Raw genomic sequence first — 20,027 nt, 5'->3', positions numbered from 1 at the left:
GTTGGACTTAAAATTTGATTTCAACTACAAAGGAATGATAATGAAAATAGATTGCTTTTTGGGGCTGCTAGTGCTTTTGGTGATAAAAATAAATTTGTTATTAATGAAATGTGTTGGTATATTAGTGAATATACTCCTAATCTTAAAACGGAAGAGATGTTGAATAGAAGACTTAACTCAAAGAAACCACTAAATGTATCATACCTTAAAAGAAGATTTCAACACGTTAAACTGAAACACATTACCGACACTTGGAATTTAAGTGTTCTGGAAGGAAAGCCACGATACCTGTGGCTCATTTTTAAGAATCCAGATGGAGATGAAAGTACTGATAAGAATAATGCGCTGAGTGATAATGCTAAGGTGGAAACAACTTCGGGTTTCTCATGATGGCACATTTTACCCGTGAGATAGATTGGAAATTGATTGGGGAAAAAATGATTATGCAGAAGCCTACAAGTCTTACCAAAATTTGTATGAAAGCAACGGTAATCAAGAGCCCATTTTGGATATGGCTGCATTTCAAAAACTTTATACACTATACGCAATTGACCTGAGTTCTCAAAAGGAAACTATAAAGTCTAATAGAGTGGATACTTCTCACTACATTGAAATAGGGGAGAGTGAAGAAGTTGATGCATATTGTTTGCTTTTGGAAGAAACTGAAATGCAGATTAATACAGATAATGGTGTTATGACTAATATCACATATAATTTTTTTTCTCTTAATAAATAAATGAGTAAAGTATTAACTGATGTATATGTTAATCAAATCAATCATGATAAATTAACATCTTGTATTCAAAATCAAAAGCCTTGTATGATTAATGTCAAAACAATTCAGAGAAAAGGAGATATAAGAATTGATGTTTTGCTCACAACAGAGCACAAGAGAACCTTGAATGATTCTTGTTCACTTTCATTGAAAATATCAAAACCTATGTTGAAGAAATCTATATATATAAAACACAGTTTGTGTGCGTGTGTGTGCGTGTGTGTGTGTGTGTGTGTGTGTGTGTGTGTGTGTGTGTGTGTGTGTGTGTGTAATGTTACCGATAGACTCCGAAACGGAGAGGCTCACGTGCTTGATATTTGGCATAGAAATGGCCATTGAGCCTGGGACGAACATGGCTGAGACCATATTTGACGAGATCCATATTTTTTATTCATATTTATCTCAGCGCATTTCAGCGAAGTACCCGCTAATCTCAGCCAGTGCGAGCAGCTCGCTGATTCGCTCAGAGCGATCACGTGATGTTCCATCCCGTCACACGTCACACGTTTGCACGTGATTCAGGGTGAAAAGCCATTGCGTTTTTCACCTTTATGCGACCGTGTTTTGTGTCGATTTTGTGCGATATTAATTAAATTTTAATTCATATTTCGTGTTTACGAATTCGAATACGAAGGATTTCCCCTTTCCCCTTTCGATTTCGAATACGAATCGAATACGAGCTTGAGTCGAGAGGGCGAATGTCCGGGTTGGGAATATACGGGTCTCCCCTCCCCCACCCGGCAATGCCGGGTACTTCTGCTAGGATCACGTGATGTTCCAACTTTGCCGCCATAATCTCACAATTATGCGTTCGCACGTAATTCAGTTTTTTCACATTTCAGCGAGGAACATTGCCATTCACACCACATAGGTTTTTTTTCACTTTCATCTGATATTTGTGATTTATTTCAAACAAACTGTATTTCCCATCCACACTGCCATGTATTCCTATTAACGTTATGTAAAGTACATAAATTGTGTGGATTACATCATTTCTGGATGTGATCAATTGCCAGTAACCATCTATATCCCTCCCCTCCCCTTCCCTCCTCCCCCTCCCTTTCCCCCCTCCCCCTCCCCCTACCCTTCCCCCTCCCTTCCCCCTCCACCCTACCCTCTCCCCTTCCCCCCTCCCCTTTCCCCTCCCCTCCCCCTCCCCTCCCCCTCCCTTTCCCCCATGCCCCTCCCTTTCCCCCTACCCCTTCCTTTCTGCCCTACCCCTTCCCCATCCCCCTCCCCTCCCCCTCCCTTTCCCCCATGCTCCTCCCTTTCCCCCCTACCCCTTCCTTTCTGTCCTACCCCTTCCCCTCCCCCCTCCCCCACCCCCTCTCCCCCCTCCCCTCCCCCTCTCCCTCCACCTCCACCTCCCCCTCCCCTCCCCCTGCCCCCCTCCCCCTCCCCTCCCCTCCTCCCCCTCCCCTCCCCCTCCCTCCCGCTCCCCCTCCCTTTCCCCCCTCCCCCTCCCCCTACCCTCCCCTCCCTTCTCCCTCCACCCTACCCTCTCCCCTTCCCCCCTCCCCTTTCCCCTCCTCTCCCCCTCCCCTCCCCTCCCCCTCCCTTTCCCCCATGCCCCTCCCTTTCCCCCCTACCCCCTTCTTTCTGCCCTACCCCTTCCCCATCCCCCTCCCTTTCCCTCATGCTCCTCCCTTTCCCCCCTACCCCCTTCCTTTCTGTCCTACCCCTTCCCCACCCCTCTCCCCCTCCCCCTCCCCCTCCCCTCGCCCCCTCCCCCTCCCCCTCCCCTCGCCCTCCACCTCCCCCTCCACCCCCCCCACCCCCTCCACCTCGCCCTCCCCCTCCACCTCCCCCTCCCCCCACCCTCCCACTCCTCCCTCCCCCCACCCTCCCACTCCTCACTCCCCCCACCCTCCCACTCCTCCCTCCCCCCACCCTCCCACTCCTCTCCCCCTCCCAACCCTCCCCCTCCCCCCTCTCCTCCCCTCCCCCTCCCCTCCCCCTCCCCCCTCTCCTCCCCTCCCCCCATTCCCCGCCACTCCCATCCCCCTCCCCTCCCCCCATCCCCCCTCCCCTCCTCCTCCCCTCCCCCTCCCCTCCCCACACCCCTCCCCCCTCCCCCTCCCCTCCCCTCCTCCCCCTCCCTCACCCTCCCTCCCGCTCCCCCTCCCTTTCCCTCTCCCCCTCCCCCTACCCTCCCCCTCCCTTCTCCCTCCACCCTACCCTCTCCCCTTTCCCCCTCCCCTTTCCCCTCCTCTCCCCCTCCCCTCCCCCTCCCTTTCCCCCATGCCCCTCCCTTTCCCCCTACCCCTTCCTTTCTGCCCTACCCCTTCCCCATCCCCCTCCCTTTCCCTCATGCTCCTCCCTTTCCCCCCTACCCCCTTCCTTTCTGTCCTACCCCTTCCCCACCCCTCTCCCCCTCCCCCCTCCCCTCACCCTCGACCTCCCCCACCCCCTCCACCTCCCCCACCCCCCTCGCCCTCCCCCTCCACCTCCCCCTCCCCCCACCCTCCCACTCCTCCCTCCCCCCACCCTCCCACTCCTCGCTCCCCCCACCCTCCCACTCCTCCCTCCCCCCACCCTCCCACTCCTCTCCCCCTCCCATCCCTCCCCCTCCCCCTCCTCCTCTCCTCCCCCTCCCCACTCCCCCTCCTCCCTCCCCCCTCCCCCCTCCTCCCCGCCCCCTCCCCTCCCCCTCCCCCTCCTCTCCCCTCCCCTCCCCCTCCCCCTCCCTCTCCCCTCCCCCCCTCTCCTCCACTCCCCCCTGTTCCCCTCCCCTTCCCCCTTCCCTCCCCTCCCCCGCCCGGCAATGCCGGGTACTTCTGCTAGTATTCAATAAAGGAGACAAGAGGAGGTGTTCTTCCATTTCTAAATCCTTTATTTGCCGGTTTAAGTGTGGCGGGGGCTTTGACGGGTGGTATTTCAGCAGCGGTAAAAACTGCTAACGAAAGGAAGGCACAACTAAAAGCTCAAAAAGAATTGGAAGGACATGATAAGAAGTTGGAGAAACAAATTAGTGGAAGTGGTGTAATTGTAGATTTTGCTGAAAAGCTTGAAAGCCTACCTTATAAATCGAGATTGTTAGTTGGAGATATGCTTTCTTCTATCGCACAGGTAGGTGTAAAACTAACTAAAAGGAGTAAAGGATTATATCTTTCTTGTAAATAAATGGATAAATGGTTTAAACAATTTGGAAAGAATACAACGTCAAATATAGAACTTGATAAATATTGTAAAAAACAAAAAATTGATAATGTGGTTATTTGTATGAGAGATGAATTAACAAAGCTGTCTAAAAATACAAAGAATATTATTATGAATTTAGAAGATAATAATGGGAATGGGTCTCATTGGGTGTGTATTCATAATAGTCGGGAAAATTTTTATTTCGATAGTTATGGCCTTCCACCACCTCTTGAAGTAATTAACTTCTTACAGAATGGTGTTTATCAAACATTTCAAGTCCAAGACATTAATTCCAAATGTTGTGGTCAATTATGTTTATACGTATTATTTCAACTCAACAATAATGTAAATAAGCAAGGGATGAGGATGGAGTTTAAGAAGTGAGTGGGAGGGAGGAGAGGGAGGAAAGGGAGGAAAGGGAGGAAAGGGAGAAAATATGGAAACCGGTGAGATTAATAAAAGACTCGTGGTACCGGGAGTTAAAGGCGACCAAGGAGTACTGGGAGTTGAAGGCGACCAAGGAGTACCGGGAGTTAAAGGTGACCAAGGAGTACTGGGAGAAAAAGGTGAACAAGAAGTACTGGGAGAAAAAGGTGAAACAGGAGAAAAAGGTGAAAAGGGAGCAATAATTCAAAAGGTTTTGTGTGTAAGAGGTGATAAAGGTGACCAGGGTAGGCCAGGATTTATCGGTAAACAAGGAGCTAGTGGACCTAGAGGTATCCAAAGAATTGCGGGAGAAAAAGGTGAACATGGACCGAAAGGTGAACAGGGAGTAAAAGGAGATTTTTTATCAAGGTTTATGTTTGATAGACATAACCAAAACTGACAGCGAGACAATACCCATTATAATGATTAATATAGGAGAGCATATTAATATCCAAGATAAAAAAATTATTACTAAAACAAAAGGTCTGTATCTAATACAGTCATCGATTGTTATTGGTAGTAATGAGAAAGCTGAGGATACCCTTGGACTAATAAAATCTACCAATAGAAGTACGATAATGCTTAAAAGTGGTAAAATATCTCAAATATATATTGGATTTTTTTCTATATATATTTTCTTGGATGAGAATGATGAAATCCAAATTAATCGAGAACAATCAGACGATACAGATAAAACATCATTGAAAGGATCTTTTAGTATTATTAAATTGGGATGTATAATGAAACCGATTCAAAGTATTAAAGCAATAATGTCACCACAAACAAGCAATGTGGAAACATTGTAAGTAATAACGTAAGTAATTTTACCAGACTTTTCATTATAATTATTAAAATCTAAATTGAGAAAATTATATAATTGAAAAAATTGAAAATTGGAAAATTAAAAAAATTGGGGAAATTATATCATTGGAAATTATATAATTGAAAAAATGGAAAATTGGAAATTAAATAAAAAAAATTAAATTGAAAAATAGAAAATTGAAAATAAAATAAATGTTTTGGGAAAATTTGGAAAATTGGGAAAATTTAAAAAATAAAAAATATATTATTTAAATACAAACAAAAATAAATAAAATGTGTATTGATATTATTAGCATCAATAATAAAATTATAAAAAACTTTAAAACAGAGTATGATACATTTAATACCAAACTAAAAACCATTAAAAAATCTAATTATTAGGTATAATAAAACTAATAAAAATATTCAGCAAAATATTAGGCGAGCTAAAATATTGTTACATCTTACTATAATTCACCAAATGTCCGTCTGTCTATCTGTCTGTCCGTCCGTTCGAAGGTACCGCAAAAACGGCTGAACCGATCGCAACGATATTTTGGGTGGGTAATCCTGGGATCTCCTAGAGTTAAATAGGGTATATTGTTTTTCCAATTTCAGCTTTGGCCTCCAGCATTTTTAGGTTTGGACTCCCGCATGACGTTATTTTCCCGGGTGCCGCACAAACGGCTGCACCGATCGCTGCACAGCTGCACTGTTCGGCTGCACAGATCGGACTCGTTGGCCTCAGCCAAAGACCTTTTATAAGGACATGGGTTGAATCCCTGCTTGAGAGAATGCCAACCCCCTCCCCGCCATCACGGTAGTCTCTCCAACTCACAATCCCACGAGATATGCGGAAAGGATGACCCAAAACCAATTATCTTCTTTTTGATTCGTATATAAACATCATTAAAAGTAAATAATGACCTCGGCCAAAGTTCAAACGATGTGAGTTTAATCTCTACATGAGAGAATTCCACATAGCTATTTGGGTGGTGTATACGCTAACAGATCGTTGTCTCCATCGAGCTTGCCAAGGCCGTAACACCTTTTGGCTCAAAATCCTTTTAACTATTGACGGTAGTTTTCACAATGAAGGAAACATTAACAATGTTGTTAAAAGTTTATTTTGTGATTAATTTGTGATTGGAGTTATGTTGTTTGGAATGAAAAAAGAGATATCGAGTTCAAGTAAATGACATGCCGTGATGGTTTCTACCTTCTAAACGTGAACTTCACGGATCGCCATATGCAGATTCGCCATGGACCCACGATCGATGTTTCTATACGTGAACGTACCCGTTTGTTTGCGAACGGGTACGTTTTTCATGGAAGCCCTTCATGAACTTGCTGTCCATGTCTGACGTGCGACTGAGGGTGCTATAGGAATGTAGAATTTATTGGTTTCATGCTTTGGCATTCGCCGTATCTGCATTACCTGTTTGCTTCCGGCCTCCCACCCGTGCGGAGCACGGGTATCTCACTAGTAATATCAAATGTGAGAAATTATTATACATTATGGATACCGGGTTTCTTATTCAAGAATATAAGAAAATTTTACATCAACCCGTATCGCTATCAGAAAATAATAATCCTATTCTGGAAAAAAAGAAAATAATTAAAAATACATTTTTGCTCATCAGCAAAGAAATTATGCGTGTAAAATCATGGAATATTTATATCCCATATAATGACGCGCAGTTTAATATCATATGTACAAATTGAAACAACATGGATATAAATAATTTTGAAATAAACGATACGACCATTAAAATATTTTTAACGTGTAACACCCAACAAATGAGTATAGATACATGTATGACATATAAAGATTATACGAGGGTAAACATGATAGTAAAGTTTATTTATAATCGCGTGTCGCATTTCCAAGATTGTATCGCCCAATATCAAGGAAAACGATATTGTAAAATACCAGATAAGGTTTATCAGGCGTTAAATGAGAAATTTAACGGATATAGACTTTTGATAAAGAAGATGATGTAAAATACTCAAAGATTACCAAAGCACATATCATAATGTTTTAAAAATAATTAAAATATACAAAATATTATGATAGTGTTAATTTAATATATATAACGTTAACGAAAAATAAATTAGATAATATTTCTTGTTTAGTGTATGATTTGGTGAAGGATTTTAAACATTTATTAAAATTATACGATGAAAAACATGGTAAAAATACAGTTGAAGAATTAGATAGGAAAACTTTTATGAATATACAATATTTATTATTTCAGTTATTACGTAAGCATAATCATAAATGTAATATTGAAGATTTTATGATTCTTAAAACGGTCGAAAGAAAACAATTTCACGATAAAATATGTAAGGGTTTACAGTATTTAATATATTGGGTTGGCAATTTACACCTACATTTTAAGAAGGTTAAGGAGAAATGGGAGAAAAGTGAGTTAATTAAACGGATTACAATCACTGAGATGGAGAAAAAATTGTGGAAATTATATAATTGAAAAATGAACCATGTTGAACCATAGTGGATAAATTATTGTTTGAAAAGCAATATTTTATATTATTTCATCTATATTATTCATCTATAGTTGGCATAATATAAATTTTTACAATACCGATATTACTATTACATTTTGTTATAATAATAACGGTTTGGGTTGATTATTTTCATCTAATTCGGTATATATAGCGATAGGCTTATTAGATATCGAGCCAATTTTTCCTATACGATTAAATTGTTCAGATTTGAAATAATGATGATAAGTTAATTTAGCGTGATTCATGGTTGGATCTCCTATTTCATTACACATTTCATCACATGTTTCATCACACTTTGTTTTATCACTCGTTTTATCTGTTTTATTTGTTTTATCATATTCGTTATCATCTTCGTCGTTATCATCATCGTCTATTTTATAATAAACAACTTTCTTGGAAATGTGTATTACTTCAAATATAAAATAAAGACTATTTCTAGTGCATTTTATTTCAATAATAGGGGAATTAAACGAACGACAAAGCATATTAAAATTTATCATTGAAATGAGAACCGGATTAGACGTATAATCTTGAATAGGGGTCGGTATGAGATTTTGAATAGATTCGGTATTAATTTTTAACCATGTATTGGAATTATCCACCAATGAAGTTATATCTATAATGAATTCAAAGGGGGTTTCCATTTTTAAAACAATCTCGGTCTTGTTCTTTATGAATTTAAAAAAGTGATTAATATGTGAGCCTAATCCTATATGAATTGCTTCTGAATGATTATATTTGTATACAACAACAAACAACCACCTTTTTTTTTTTTTTTTTTTTTGTATACAAGATCGAGGCTCGTGAAAGAGCGAACATTAATCACACAGAAAGACAAAGCGACACATAAAACATATAACATCGGGAGCGGTAGACAAGATGGGGAGAGAGGGGGAAGGACACAAACACAACATTTGAGAGCAGGGACCGAGAGACATGGAGACATCGAGAGATCTGAGAGAGGGCGAGGGCTTTGGGGGGGGGGGGGTGCATGGGAAGGGGGCGGTGGGAGAGGTATAAAACATATGGACACTGCCAGGACTTCCAGGAAAGAAGTTGGAATTTCAAACAAGGTGGATCTGGGGTGAATTGTGGAGACCGTGTGGAGCTTCGAAAATCCCTGCCACCGTCTCCGAGATCTCGCGAGACTCCCCCATTTATAGGCCATTTTTCCCCGCAAACCGGGGGTTGGCCTTTTTCGGGCACCATGATCCCCTTTTTGAAGCAATGTTTTATGGCCGGATGCCCTTCCTGCTGCCAACCCTGTTGATCGCATTTTGCGACACACAGGAAATTACCAGTGAACTGGTACTCAATTTGCCGACCTCGGAAGGATGGCAGGCTGAGTCAACCCCCCTGGCGTTAATTCAGCGATCGACCGGGATTCAAACCCAGGATCCTAGGATCCCAAGCCGGCACCCTAACCGCTAAGCCAACACCAGGTATATTTGGTCTGTAATCAAGTAGTCAGCAGACGTTGGGAAACCTGTAGTGATTGCATCAACTTTCAAGGCTTAATTTACTTACATTGCTGCAAAACAGCTGTAAGTTGTTAACCCATTACTTGTTCCCTGAAGAAGGCCTTTTTTTTTTACAATATACAGTCACGTGAAAAAGTAAGTACACCCCATGTAAAGTTTTGACTTTTTCAACATATTTCAACATACAGCTATTTGATCTTCATTTCAACACTATTGACAGATAAAGGTGATATAATATAACAAATATCATGAAACATTTACATTTTGTAGTCCATTGTATAATTTAAATAAACATAAATGAAAATTTTGCATGTGGAAAAAGTAAGTACACCCCTACATTTATCACTACTTCAAATACCTAAAATTAGAATCAGGTGCACCAGCTCAGGTGCAAATGATTAGAACACCGTTAGAGAGGATCTTGGAGGAACCTGTCTTATTTAAACCTCAGACATTTAGTTTGGTTTGCTCTTTGTTGTTGAAGTGTGCGGCGTCACCATGCTGAGATCAAAAGAGCTCTCTGAGGCCTTCAGAAAGAAGGTTATAGATGCCTACGAGTTTGGGAAGGGATTTAAAAAGATCTCCAAACAATTTGAAATCAATCATTTGACTGTCCGGAAGATCATCTACAAGTCGAGAAGATTCCAAACAACTGCCAACTTGTTCAGGCCAGGCCGCCCCAGCAAGTTCAGCCCGAGAGCAGACCACAAGATGCTGAAAGAAGTCTCTAAGGGCCCCAGAATGTCATCACGCGACCTACAGGAAGCTCTTGCCACTGTTGATGTCAAAGTGCACGAGTCTACCATTAGAAAGAGGCTGCACAAGTTTGATCTACATGGGAGGTGTGCCAGGAGGAAACCTTTGCTGTCCAGAAAGAACATCAGGGCAAGACTAAAGTTTGCCAAATGAACACCTAGGCAAAGACCAGCACTTCTGGAACAATGTGCTCTGGACAGATGAGTCAAAGGTAGAGCTATTTGGCCACCATACCAGAAGACATGTTTGGCGAAAACCAAAGACAGCATTTGACCACAAGAACCTGATACCAACTGTAAAGCATGGTGGTGGAAATATTATGGTTTGGGGCAGCTTTGCTGCATCAGGCCCTGGGCAGCTCACCATCATAGAATCCATTATGAATTCTTCATTGTACCAGAGGGTGCTTGAGGATAATGTGAGGCCATCTGTCGGAAAGTTGAAGCTCAACCGAAGGTGGACCTTGCAACATGACAATGACCCTAAACATACCAGAGATCCTCGCCGTCGTTATCCTCTTCTCCATCATCGGAAAAGGGCCATTGGGTTTAGGCTCTAAAATCCGAAGAAGTCCTCGTCATCTGTTTCTTCAGGGAAGACATTACGAAGATCATCATCAGAGTCTGGGTAGGCGAGATCATCGTCGTCGTTATCCTCTTCTCCATCGTCGGTCACTTCCACTTCATCCTCCCAGATGATGTCATCTTGAGTGCCATCAAGGGCATTAGATATGCAGCACTTGAGGAAGGCCCGCTCGATGATGGCTGCCGGCAACTCCTCCCAGACCTTCAGTATCCAGCTACAGATCGTAGGGCGGTCCACCTTCCTCATCCTCCCAGTCTTGGTGAAGGTCTTGTCCCCCGACAGCATCCACTCCGACCAACAGCACCGCAGACCGTCTTTGAATGGCTTGTTGACTGAAACGTCTAGCGGCTGCAGCAGCGACGTCATGCCACCCGGGATCATCACCAGATCAGTGTTGAGCCCCTTCAGCGTTGACTTGGTCTCCTCTGTCTTGTGACAACGGAAGGCGTCGAGGACGAGCATGCTCCGTCACCGCAAAAGCCCACCAACTCGTCTCCCCCACACGACGCGGAGCCAGTCATCTACCAGCGCTTGGCCGTCTCGTGGTCTTGGTCAGGATAGAAGCGAATGGTGAAACTTGGTCTTGGTCAGGATAGAAGCGAATGGTGAATCTTGGTCTTGATAGCTCGAACAGGATAGAACGAATGGTGAAACTCCCCGTTGACCTCTCCGTTTTATACATTCGCCCAGCCCATGCGGCGGCATCAAAGCCGACTTCAATAGGTTTAATACCGCGGCGTTGGTTAGACAATAGGTACGTCATAATGTCCCATGCAAAACATCCTGTTTACCATGTTGACGCTTTTGTTTTGTGACTTAATCCTGTCTTTATTTAGCACACTCTATTCACTATGTGACCTGTCATTCAAAGAGGACTAGTGAAAGTACACATTTTCACAAACACGCATAGAAAAATCAAATATTACAAACTTCAAACTTTCTTGTATTTTGACTGGCAGCAGTAATCGGCGTTGAACCTACCTTAGTAACGTAATTGACGATCATTCATCATTGTATCCCCGCAACCCCAAAGTAATATAAAGATTACGTCCCGTTGATATGACAGTTTTTCAATGCACAAATTTTTCTGTTATTGTGTATCAACCGCACCCCCTTTTTTAGGGTTTTCCCGTCGGTAAAAAACCGCGGTTGATACACCGGAAAATACGGTAGCTGAAAAGAAAGAAATGGAGGGTTCTGGTATGGCCAAGTCAAAGCCCAGATCTAAATCCCATCGAGATGTTGTGGGGGGATTTGAAACGAGCTGTGCATGCAAGAAACCCCTCAAACATCGCACAGGAAAGAATTATGCATGGAGGAGTCGGCAAAAATTTCTCCCAGTCGATGTCAGAGACTGGTAGACAGTTATAAGAAACGCCTCTTTGAGGTTGTTTCTGCCAAAGGGGGCAATACCACCTATTAGGGCCAAGGGTGTACTTAATTTTTCCACATGTGAAATTTGCATTTATGTTTATTTAAATTATACAATGGACTACAAAATGCAAATGTTTCATGATATTTGTTATATTATATCACCTTTATCTATCAATATTGTTGAAATGAAGATCAAATAGCTGTATGTTGAAATATGTTGAAAAAGTCAAAACTTTACATGGGGTGTACTTACTTTTTCACGTGCCTGTAACTGTGTAATTTACATTATTTTCCCGTTTTTCCTAACCTAAACTTCTTTTTTGGGAAATTGGCAAAATTTGTAAAATAGAAAAATGACCCATGTTGAACCATAGTGGACCATGTTGAACCACATTGAACCATGTTGAACCATGTTGAACCATAGTCGGGGCGCAGTGAGCCAGGATCCCCATTTCCATACTACTAGTATACAACACTGATCACCAACAATTGAGTGCTAAAGCGAACTATGAGAGAGAAGAAGGATTCCCTTCTACCCTGGCATGGAATCCCCATGAGGTGTACATGGAGATTTGATCTTTAGAAGCAACACGGGAGGAGCGAAGACTATGATGGACAGAACACCACTTGGGGACTATTCCAGGAACAAGTTTGTACGAATCCGAGAGAAACAATGTCAAAAGATGGCACCGCGGAGGGAATGTGGACAATGGAACAAACACACACCACAAAGGTCACACTCGGCACTGAACATCAAAACCAACCAGACTGGTTCAGAGAGAGTGCAGGTGAACCTTCAGGAGGGAGAGTTAGATGAAGAGGCAAAAGTGTATCCCAGAAAAAAAAGACCTATCGTAGAGCAGCATGGAGCTGCCCTGCATCCAGAATTACAAAGATGGTTTGCTCACACTGGTGGGCTTACAGTTAGAGTTGTATGCCGACCAGACATTGACCTAAGATCCACTCGGGGGGATCTCATCAAACCTTGTTCCCCAAATGGAGGTAGCATGACCGACAGCTGAACAGTGTGTGCTTGTGTGTGTTTGTCACTGAGTCAGCCACACCACCCACAGATCAACTTTAATGTTGCTCCCCAAAAGTGGCCTTCAGTACATCAACAAGGTTATCCCATGTAACCACAACATATCTGTTGCCGTGTCGGTTCCTGAGGGTGTGTTTGCCCGCACCGACTATGTGGTTTGAAGTTTGCTGGAATGCCCATGGGTTTGACTAGCGCGCCCACCCTCCCTTAAGCAGACGGGTTTGACGACTGCAACATATTCATGTCGAATTTAACCACACTTTTATTTTATTACTTTGAATCTGAATTATGTCTAAGTTAGAGATGATTAATCCTGTGTTTTATAACTTGTGTAATCTCTTCACCTACTTATGGACGACATTTTTCTGTGTTTTACCGGTATCCTGATTATCCCGCGAGTTCACATATAAATTAATTAATAATAGTGATTAGACCTTTGCGATATACAAACCATCACCAATGTCGTTTACATTACAATGTCATGGAAATGACTTCTAGGGGTTAACATTGCTTAGAATAGTTGAGTTATCTTCCAGAGTAAAAGTCTTAGAATAAACGTGAGGTGATGCATTCGTGATATTGGACATGCGTCTGTTTATCTATAGACAGACTTCGTCCATCCTCCCCAATATGTGTGTCTAAAAACCGCCAGCCATGGTAAAGCCTATTGATCTATCCTCTGTAATCTGTCTTTTATGTTCTTTCTATCATCCTGATTGGCCTCGGAGTGCCAGTTTAGGCTGGAAACAGCATGCCAGTCCTGTCCAAGGAAAGGTGAAAGATTACTCAGGTGACAAGTAGGGGGGGGGTGATCCTCTCGCCAATCAAACGGAACCTCGGCCAATAGAGATCACGAGGGGAGAGGCAAAGTACGTCACGGCTGGAGGTGAGGGCCAACATTATAAGAGCGCGCACAGTTGTGGGAGGGAGTGAGGTGTGGGGGGGGGGGGGCAGCAGCATATTCTGGGACCAACCTTCGGAGAGGCTGCGTCAAGTCCGCAAAGCTGCCGTGGTGGGTCACACCCACACCCAGCCAACCACTCCTCTCCTCTCCTCTATCACACCGGGCTGCACATGAAGCTCACAATCTACAGCAAAGACATGACTGGCTCTTTATGCCTCCGCCCCCGAAGATGGCCGGAGGAATTATGTTTCCAGGTTGTCTGTCCGTCCATCTATACGTATGGGCTAAATCAAGTTTTTCTCAGCAACCACGTGTCTGATTGAGAAAAAACTTTCAGGGTAGGAGCAACACCCATGTAGAATGTTTTTATGATAATGGTGATGTCATAGGTCATGTGGTATGGCAGCCATCTTGGATTAAACGCAAATAATTAAAAAATTATTGAGTATCGGTTGTTGCTATGTCTCGCCGGGCACAGTTGGGGTATTTCTCTCTCGTGAGCCTTTTATCTGTTGTCTATCTCAGGTGGCATGACTGAGGCCTTAAGATTAGATAATTATGGTTCCCGTTCATTCATTTGGTTTTGTGGGCACGATATTCAGTTGTGGGTTAAGGGGATTTTCATCACAATTGATTGTTATTGCTTCTTTGTATGCCCATATCTCATGTGCCAGTTCCAATTGATAAATAAATAGACTTGGTATTGGGGTGAATTCGGTTGTTCGTGATCGCTATTGTAATTTGGCAAGTCTGTTAAAGGACGAATTGGATACCGGCTTCCAGCACCCATAAGACCATGGCATGCGCCTCACGAATTAGAGATCAGGCACAAGGTACTGACCAGGGTAACACATGGGCTGGCTCAGTTGTCCCATTCTGCACTGTATCGGGGTGGCTGGACCCATGGTATGAATGCTTTGACGTGACACTGGGACGACCCGATGGCTGTCACAATAGACTTGGATGAGGGAATTAATTGGGCCTTATTATCCTCAAACGTTCCAAATGGAACACAAAAAGCTATTGTAATGGTTCTGTGTGCCAGTGAGTGAGTGAGGCCACACTGGTTCACAGATCTGGTGTAATCTGTATACCCTGGTGAAGCTCGAGATTGGTAAATGCCCTGTCGTGTTTGATATTATTTTGGATAATCAGACAAAGGGTGCAGGAGATTATTGGTGCAGAGGATCTGGGGTTCTAGGACTTGAACATGTGCTCTTGATGTGTGCAGGGAACGTTTGTAGGCAGGAGCGGGTTATGAGCCCGCACATTCACTCTGTTGGCAGCATTGTATACCTGTGAGTATATTGTGAGTGAGCAATACTAGCTGACTAATGTTTGTTCACTCAGGTTCAGTGATACACGTTTTGTGCACTTACGGGACCTTGATTCAGCACACCGACCTCTGACCCCAGAAGCTTTTACACAGCTCATCAAACTGCAGTGCCAAGAGGCTCGGGATATCCTGCAAACCGAGTAAGTGAGGGCAGGGGCTCCGCCAGGGATTTTGGGCCCCATGAAAAGATATCACAATCACAATGGACCCCTATGAAGCACGCGCGCACATTTTTTCCCCGACATTTTTGCCAGGAGGTTGAAACAATGCTTATATTTCTGCATACAGTATGGAATTCGCTATTTGATGCAAGACTGATACCCACACAAGAAATGTGCTAAAGGCACAGACAAAAAGACTTTTACAGTCTGAATAATTTTAATGGTAAGAATTACAACATACATTAACCTCTTCAATTAAAATAAATTAACATTATCATCTATAGAATGATATAACAAACAAAATAATAAAATCAGCAGCAGAGTGCACATACAAGTATATATATATATTAGTCAGGGCCCTTAGGGATATTTTGGGGCCGTTTGGTTCAAATTCTTCCAAAAGCACCAAATTTGGCCCAGATGTTGCCCATGCCATACTCTTTCGATTTTTGACGGGCGACAAAACGCCCCCCCCCCCCCACCCCCGGGGGCCCCATATTGGCGAAATACTAAATGGCCGCCACCCGGATTAGAGGAAAATCAGTTAAATAACCAAAAGGGTTGGAATCATGTATGATACCACTTTTCAGGGATTTTCGAGGTCGAGGAATCCAATTATGATGTTATTTTGATGATTCGAGGTCAAGGTCAACCCTCAAGGTCATCTTAAAGGTCATTTTTGAGTCAAACATGTCGGTTTTTGAGTTTTTTGTCAAGATTTACGCGAGGTTCACCATTTTATGTTTCTGGGTTGGGTAATCGAACTCTGACCTTATTTTTGACAATTAGAGGAAATATTTACATGTCTATTACCTAATTTTCAGGCATATGCAGTTCATCAGTCTAATTACAAAGGTACGGATTTTGATGTTTTATGAACTGTATGCCATATCCTTGTGTTTAATTTTTGTGCGATCATGATCCGGGTTCATGTATACATGATTGTATACATGTCATAAATATGACGTCATAGGTCATGTGACCTGGCGGCCATATTGGATTTTATGAAAACCTTAAAAATGGATCCCTGCCTTCATTTTTCGATCGATTCATTTTGAACTTTGACCACTTATAGTACGCCATGTGATTGGATGCATATCCTAATTATGACGTCATAGGTTAGGTGACATGGCGGGATGGACCGGTATGGTCCCCGGATCATACCGCCTTTGGCGCCCGTCAAAAATCGAAAGAGTATGGCATGGGCAACATCTGCGCCAAATTTGATGCTTTTGGAAAAATTTGAACCAAAATATCCCTAAGGGCCCTGACTAATACCAAGTGTTGTGATCCAATATCCATAGCCATGCCATTTAGTTATCACTGGTCCTTGCTCAGCCTTACACACCAAGAGCCCAGTGCCGAGCCTTGTTGCTAGCAGTCACTGATCAAGACTTTGAAGTCCAGCTTTCTAGCCGACTGACTTTCAATGGACAGCATGGCAAGACTGCAAAGCCTGGTTAATAATTTAATATTGAGAATTTTCACCTAATGTTCTAATAATTTTTAGGGCCCCTGTCAGTGCAGGCCCCTTGGAATCATCCTAACTCCCCCCCCCCCCCCCCTTACAGCGCCCCTGAGTGAGGGAACTCATCCACACGAGAACGTGTGTATGTATAATCACACATCCAAACGTACATACACCTCATGGGGTATGCATGTTCTATAATGTATCCCTCCTTAAAGGATGTCATTGTGTGATCATGTGTTATTGTATACCGCATGGAATATACACGTACGTCCTTACGATACACACGTACGTCCTTACGAATATACAATATACGTCCTTCCTTCCGACGGTGGTTACCAAACCTAGATTAACGTCCTGTTGATTTCTGTAACGTTTACCTCCATACCAAATCGTCTCACTTGCGTCATTTCTATTAATCTTCTGGTCACTGTAATTGTACATACTTTATAGATTACACTCGTATTGTACATACTTTATAGATGTACACACATTCCAAGAGGACATACTTTGTGGACGTGCTCGCATTGTAATATTACTAGGGCATGCCCGTACTATATATATGCCCGTACTATATATCTATCTAAAATTATATCCCCCCCCTCTATTTACATGAAATGGTTTGGTCCATTCGCAACGCCAAAGCGAACGGCGAACGGCTTGCGAGTACAGTGACAATCCCCCCCCTCTATTTACATGAAATGGTTTCGTCCATTCGCAACGACCACAGAACCCCCCCCCCCTCTATTTACATGGAATGGTTTGGTCCATTCGCAACGCCGGCACACGCGATCGTTCGCTGCTCTCTGATTGGTTGAATCGTTTTTTGGACATAGCTCGGTAAGTAATTGTCCGATTAATATGAAACCTTGAAAAGGCACATCCTCGGGTCCCCAGCAATATACCTGGCAAGTTAAAAGTATATCGGACCCGTGGTTGTCGAGAAACAGCGGTCACAGACAAACGTACAAACGTACAAACGTACAGACAGAGATTACTGGAATTATAGATAGATGTAAATTATAGACGTACTCACAATGTAATTGTACATACAGTACTTTATAGAGGTACTTATACCGGGGTCACACTATAACGTAAAGCCTAGCAGTAAGGGCCACGTAGGACCATTTTTTTGATATGGGGTGGGACGTAGCTATCCCGTGGCAGTTACGGCATCCACGTGGCAGTCACGGGGTCAACGTGGCGCCTACTGCAAGGAAGAGCGGGAATTTCAAAAAGTTCAAAATTTTACCATGTAAAGTCAGCCTTGTCCACTGCCGTGGCAATTATGGGGGACCCCCTATTGCCACGTAGAGCCACGTAGTGCCTCGTAGAGCCACTTGACCACCCTGTAGAGCCACGTAGAACCCTGTAGCGCCACGTGATTGCCATATAAGGAGCGATCCGGTGACAACCACGTGATCGCCACGTGCTCACCACGTCTTGGCCACGAAGTCGCTTCGTAGAGCCCCGTAGCACCACGTGTTTTGAACCGGCTGCATATAAATACGGGTCTCATCCCGTGCGGTCAGTTTTCGCGACACTTTCACAGTGTTCACAAGTTGTGGAGCTTTTTGAAGCAATTCTCAACAATTTTTGAAGCTCTTTCTCCACATTGTCATCATGGTGAGAGGTGCTGGAGGAAGCAGTAGCAGCAGAGGAGGTGGCAACAGAGGTAGGGGATCTCAGAGGGGCAGGAGTGTTAACCCACCCCCACCCCGAGGAGGGGACACAGAGGAAGCCAGGGCACGTTCCCCCACGCCACCCCAAACCCTGCAACCTGAACCACAGCAGAGGGAGGAAAGCCCAGCAAAGAAGGTGAGGCTGGGGACCCCCTTTTTATAGGATTTTTAACGCGACACTTTTACGTGTCTCTTACGGGACACGTGGCTCCCATGTGACACTACGTGACACTACGTGGCAGTACGTGGCAGTACGTGGCCCATACGTGGCATGTGGCTCTTACATGGCAACTACGTGGCGTTACGTGACGTATACCTGGCCATTACCTGGACATTACATGGCTTTACGTGGCGGATACGGCCAATTTTTACGAGGGTCTGACGTGGCGAGTACCTGGCTATCCCGTGGCTCTACGGCAGCTACGTGGCCCCTACGAGGCCCGCGATTTACGGGGTGTTTACGGCGCCGTAATTTTTTTTAAAATTGGCCCTACGTGGCCCTTACGGCTAGGCTTTACGTGATAGTGTGACCCCAGCATTAGTTGAAAAAAGATAGTGTGTAATACTGGCTACCACCAGGTGGCAACTGTTGCCTATGTTAGCACATGATGTGTGTGTGTGTGTATATATATATATAAATATATATATATATACAGTGAAACCTTGACTTACGAGTGCACCAACTTACGAATTTTCCGAGATACGAGCCGTCGCTCGGGCGGTTTTTTGCTTTGAGATGCGAGCCGAGATCTGTTACGAGCTTACGCCACCCGCCACGAGGTGGCCCAACGAGCGTTCAGGTCACGTGGTTATCTTGCCGTGCAAGCATCTCTGCCGTATATCGCTGCTGCTTTGTTTTCGCATTTTGGTTATTTTGGAAAATTTCTTAGTTTTAACCATGGGTCCTAAGAAATTGAGTGCCAAGGGAAGTGCTGAGAAGAAGAAGAGAATGATGTGCTTGGATATAAAACACGTAATCGTCGAAAAACATGAGCGAGGTGTGCGTGTTGTCGACTTGGCGAGGCAGTACGATCGTAGTACTTCTACGATATGTACGATTTTGAAGCAGAAGGAGTCGATAAAGGCTATAACGCCAGCCAAGGGCATTAAGATTATTTCAAAGCTCCGGACCTCTGTCCATGAAGAGATGGAGAAGTTGTTGTTTGTGTGGTTGACGGAGAAGCAGCTCGCAGGAGATACCGTGACCGAGAGCATCATGTGTGAGAAGGCCCGAGACATTTACGGGGATTTGGTGCAGCAGGCGGCGGGAACATCAACGGACGAGGCATCGGAAGAGTCATTCAAAGCCAGTCGGGGATGGTTTGATAATTTTAAGAAGAGGACCGGTATTCACTCCGTCGTCAGGCATGGTGAGGCAGCAAGCTCGGATGTGAAGGCAGCTGAAGATTTTATTATAACTTTTGCCGAACTGATAGAAGCCGAAGGATACATCCCCCAGCAAATCTTCAACTGTGACGAGACAGGGCTCTTCTGGAAAAAGATGCCGAGGAGGACGTATATAACGGCAGAGGAGAAGAGCATGCCAGGCCACAACTTGTTCAGAGT

General features: G+C 43.9%; 1 protein-coding gene across 1 annotated transcript in view; it reads left to right on the top strand.

Annotated features, from left to right (window-relative positions):
* DNAH3 (dynein axonemal heavy chain 3) overlaps window positions 1-20,027 on the top strand; it is a 403,897-nt gene that overhangs the window by 36,705 nt on the left and 347,165 nt on the right. Inside the window, exon 8 of the mRNA XM_078777885.1 lies at window positions 4,402-4,527. Coding sequence (XP_078634011.1) covers window positions 4,402-4,527 — 126 coding nt within the window. The remainder of the gene's footprint in view (window positions 1-4,401; window positions 4,528-20,027) is intronic.

This window comes from Myxine glutinosa, chromosome 1 (genome assembly GCF_964187855.1).
Source record: "Myxine glutinosa chromosome 1, kmMyxGlut1.1, whole genome shotgun sequence".
In the NCBI taxonomy this organism is placed as follows: Eukaryota; Metazoa; Chordata; class Myxini; order Myxiniformes; family Myxinidae; genus Myxine; species Myxine glutinosa.
This window is presented reverse-complemented; position numbering and strand designations above follow the sequence as displayed.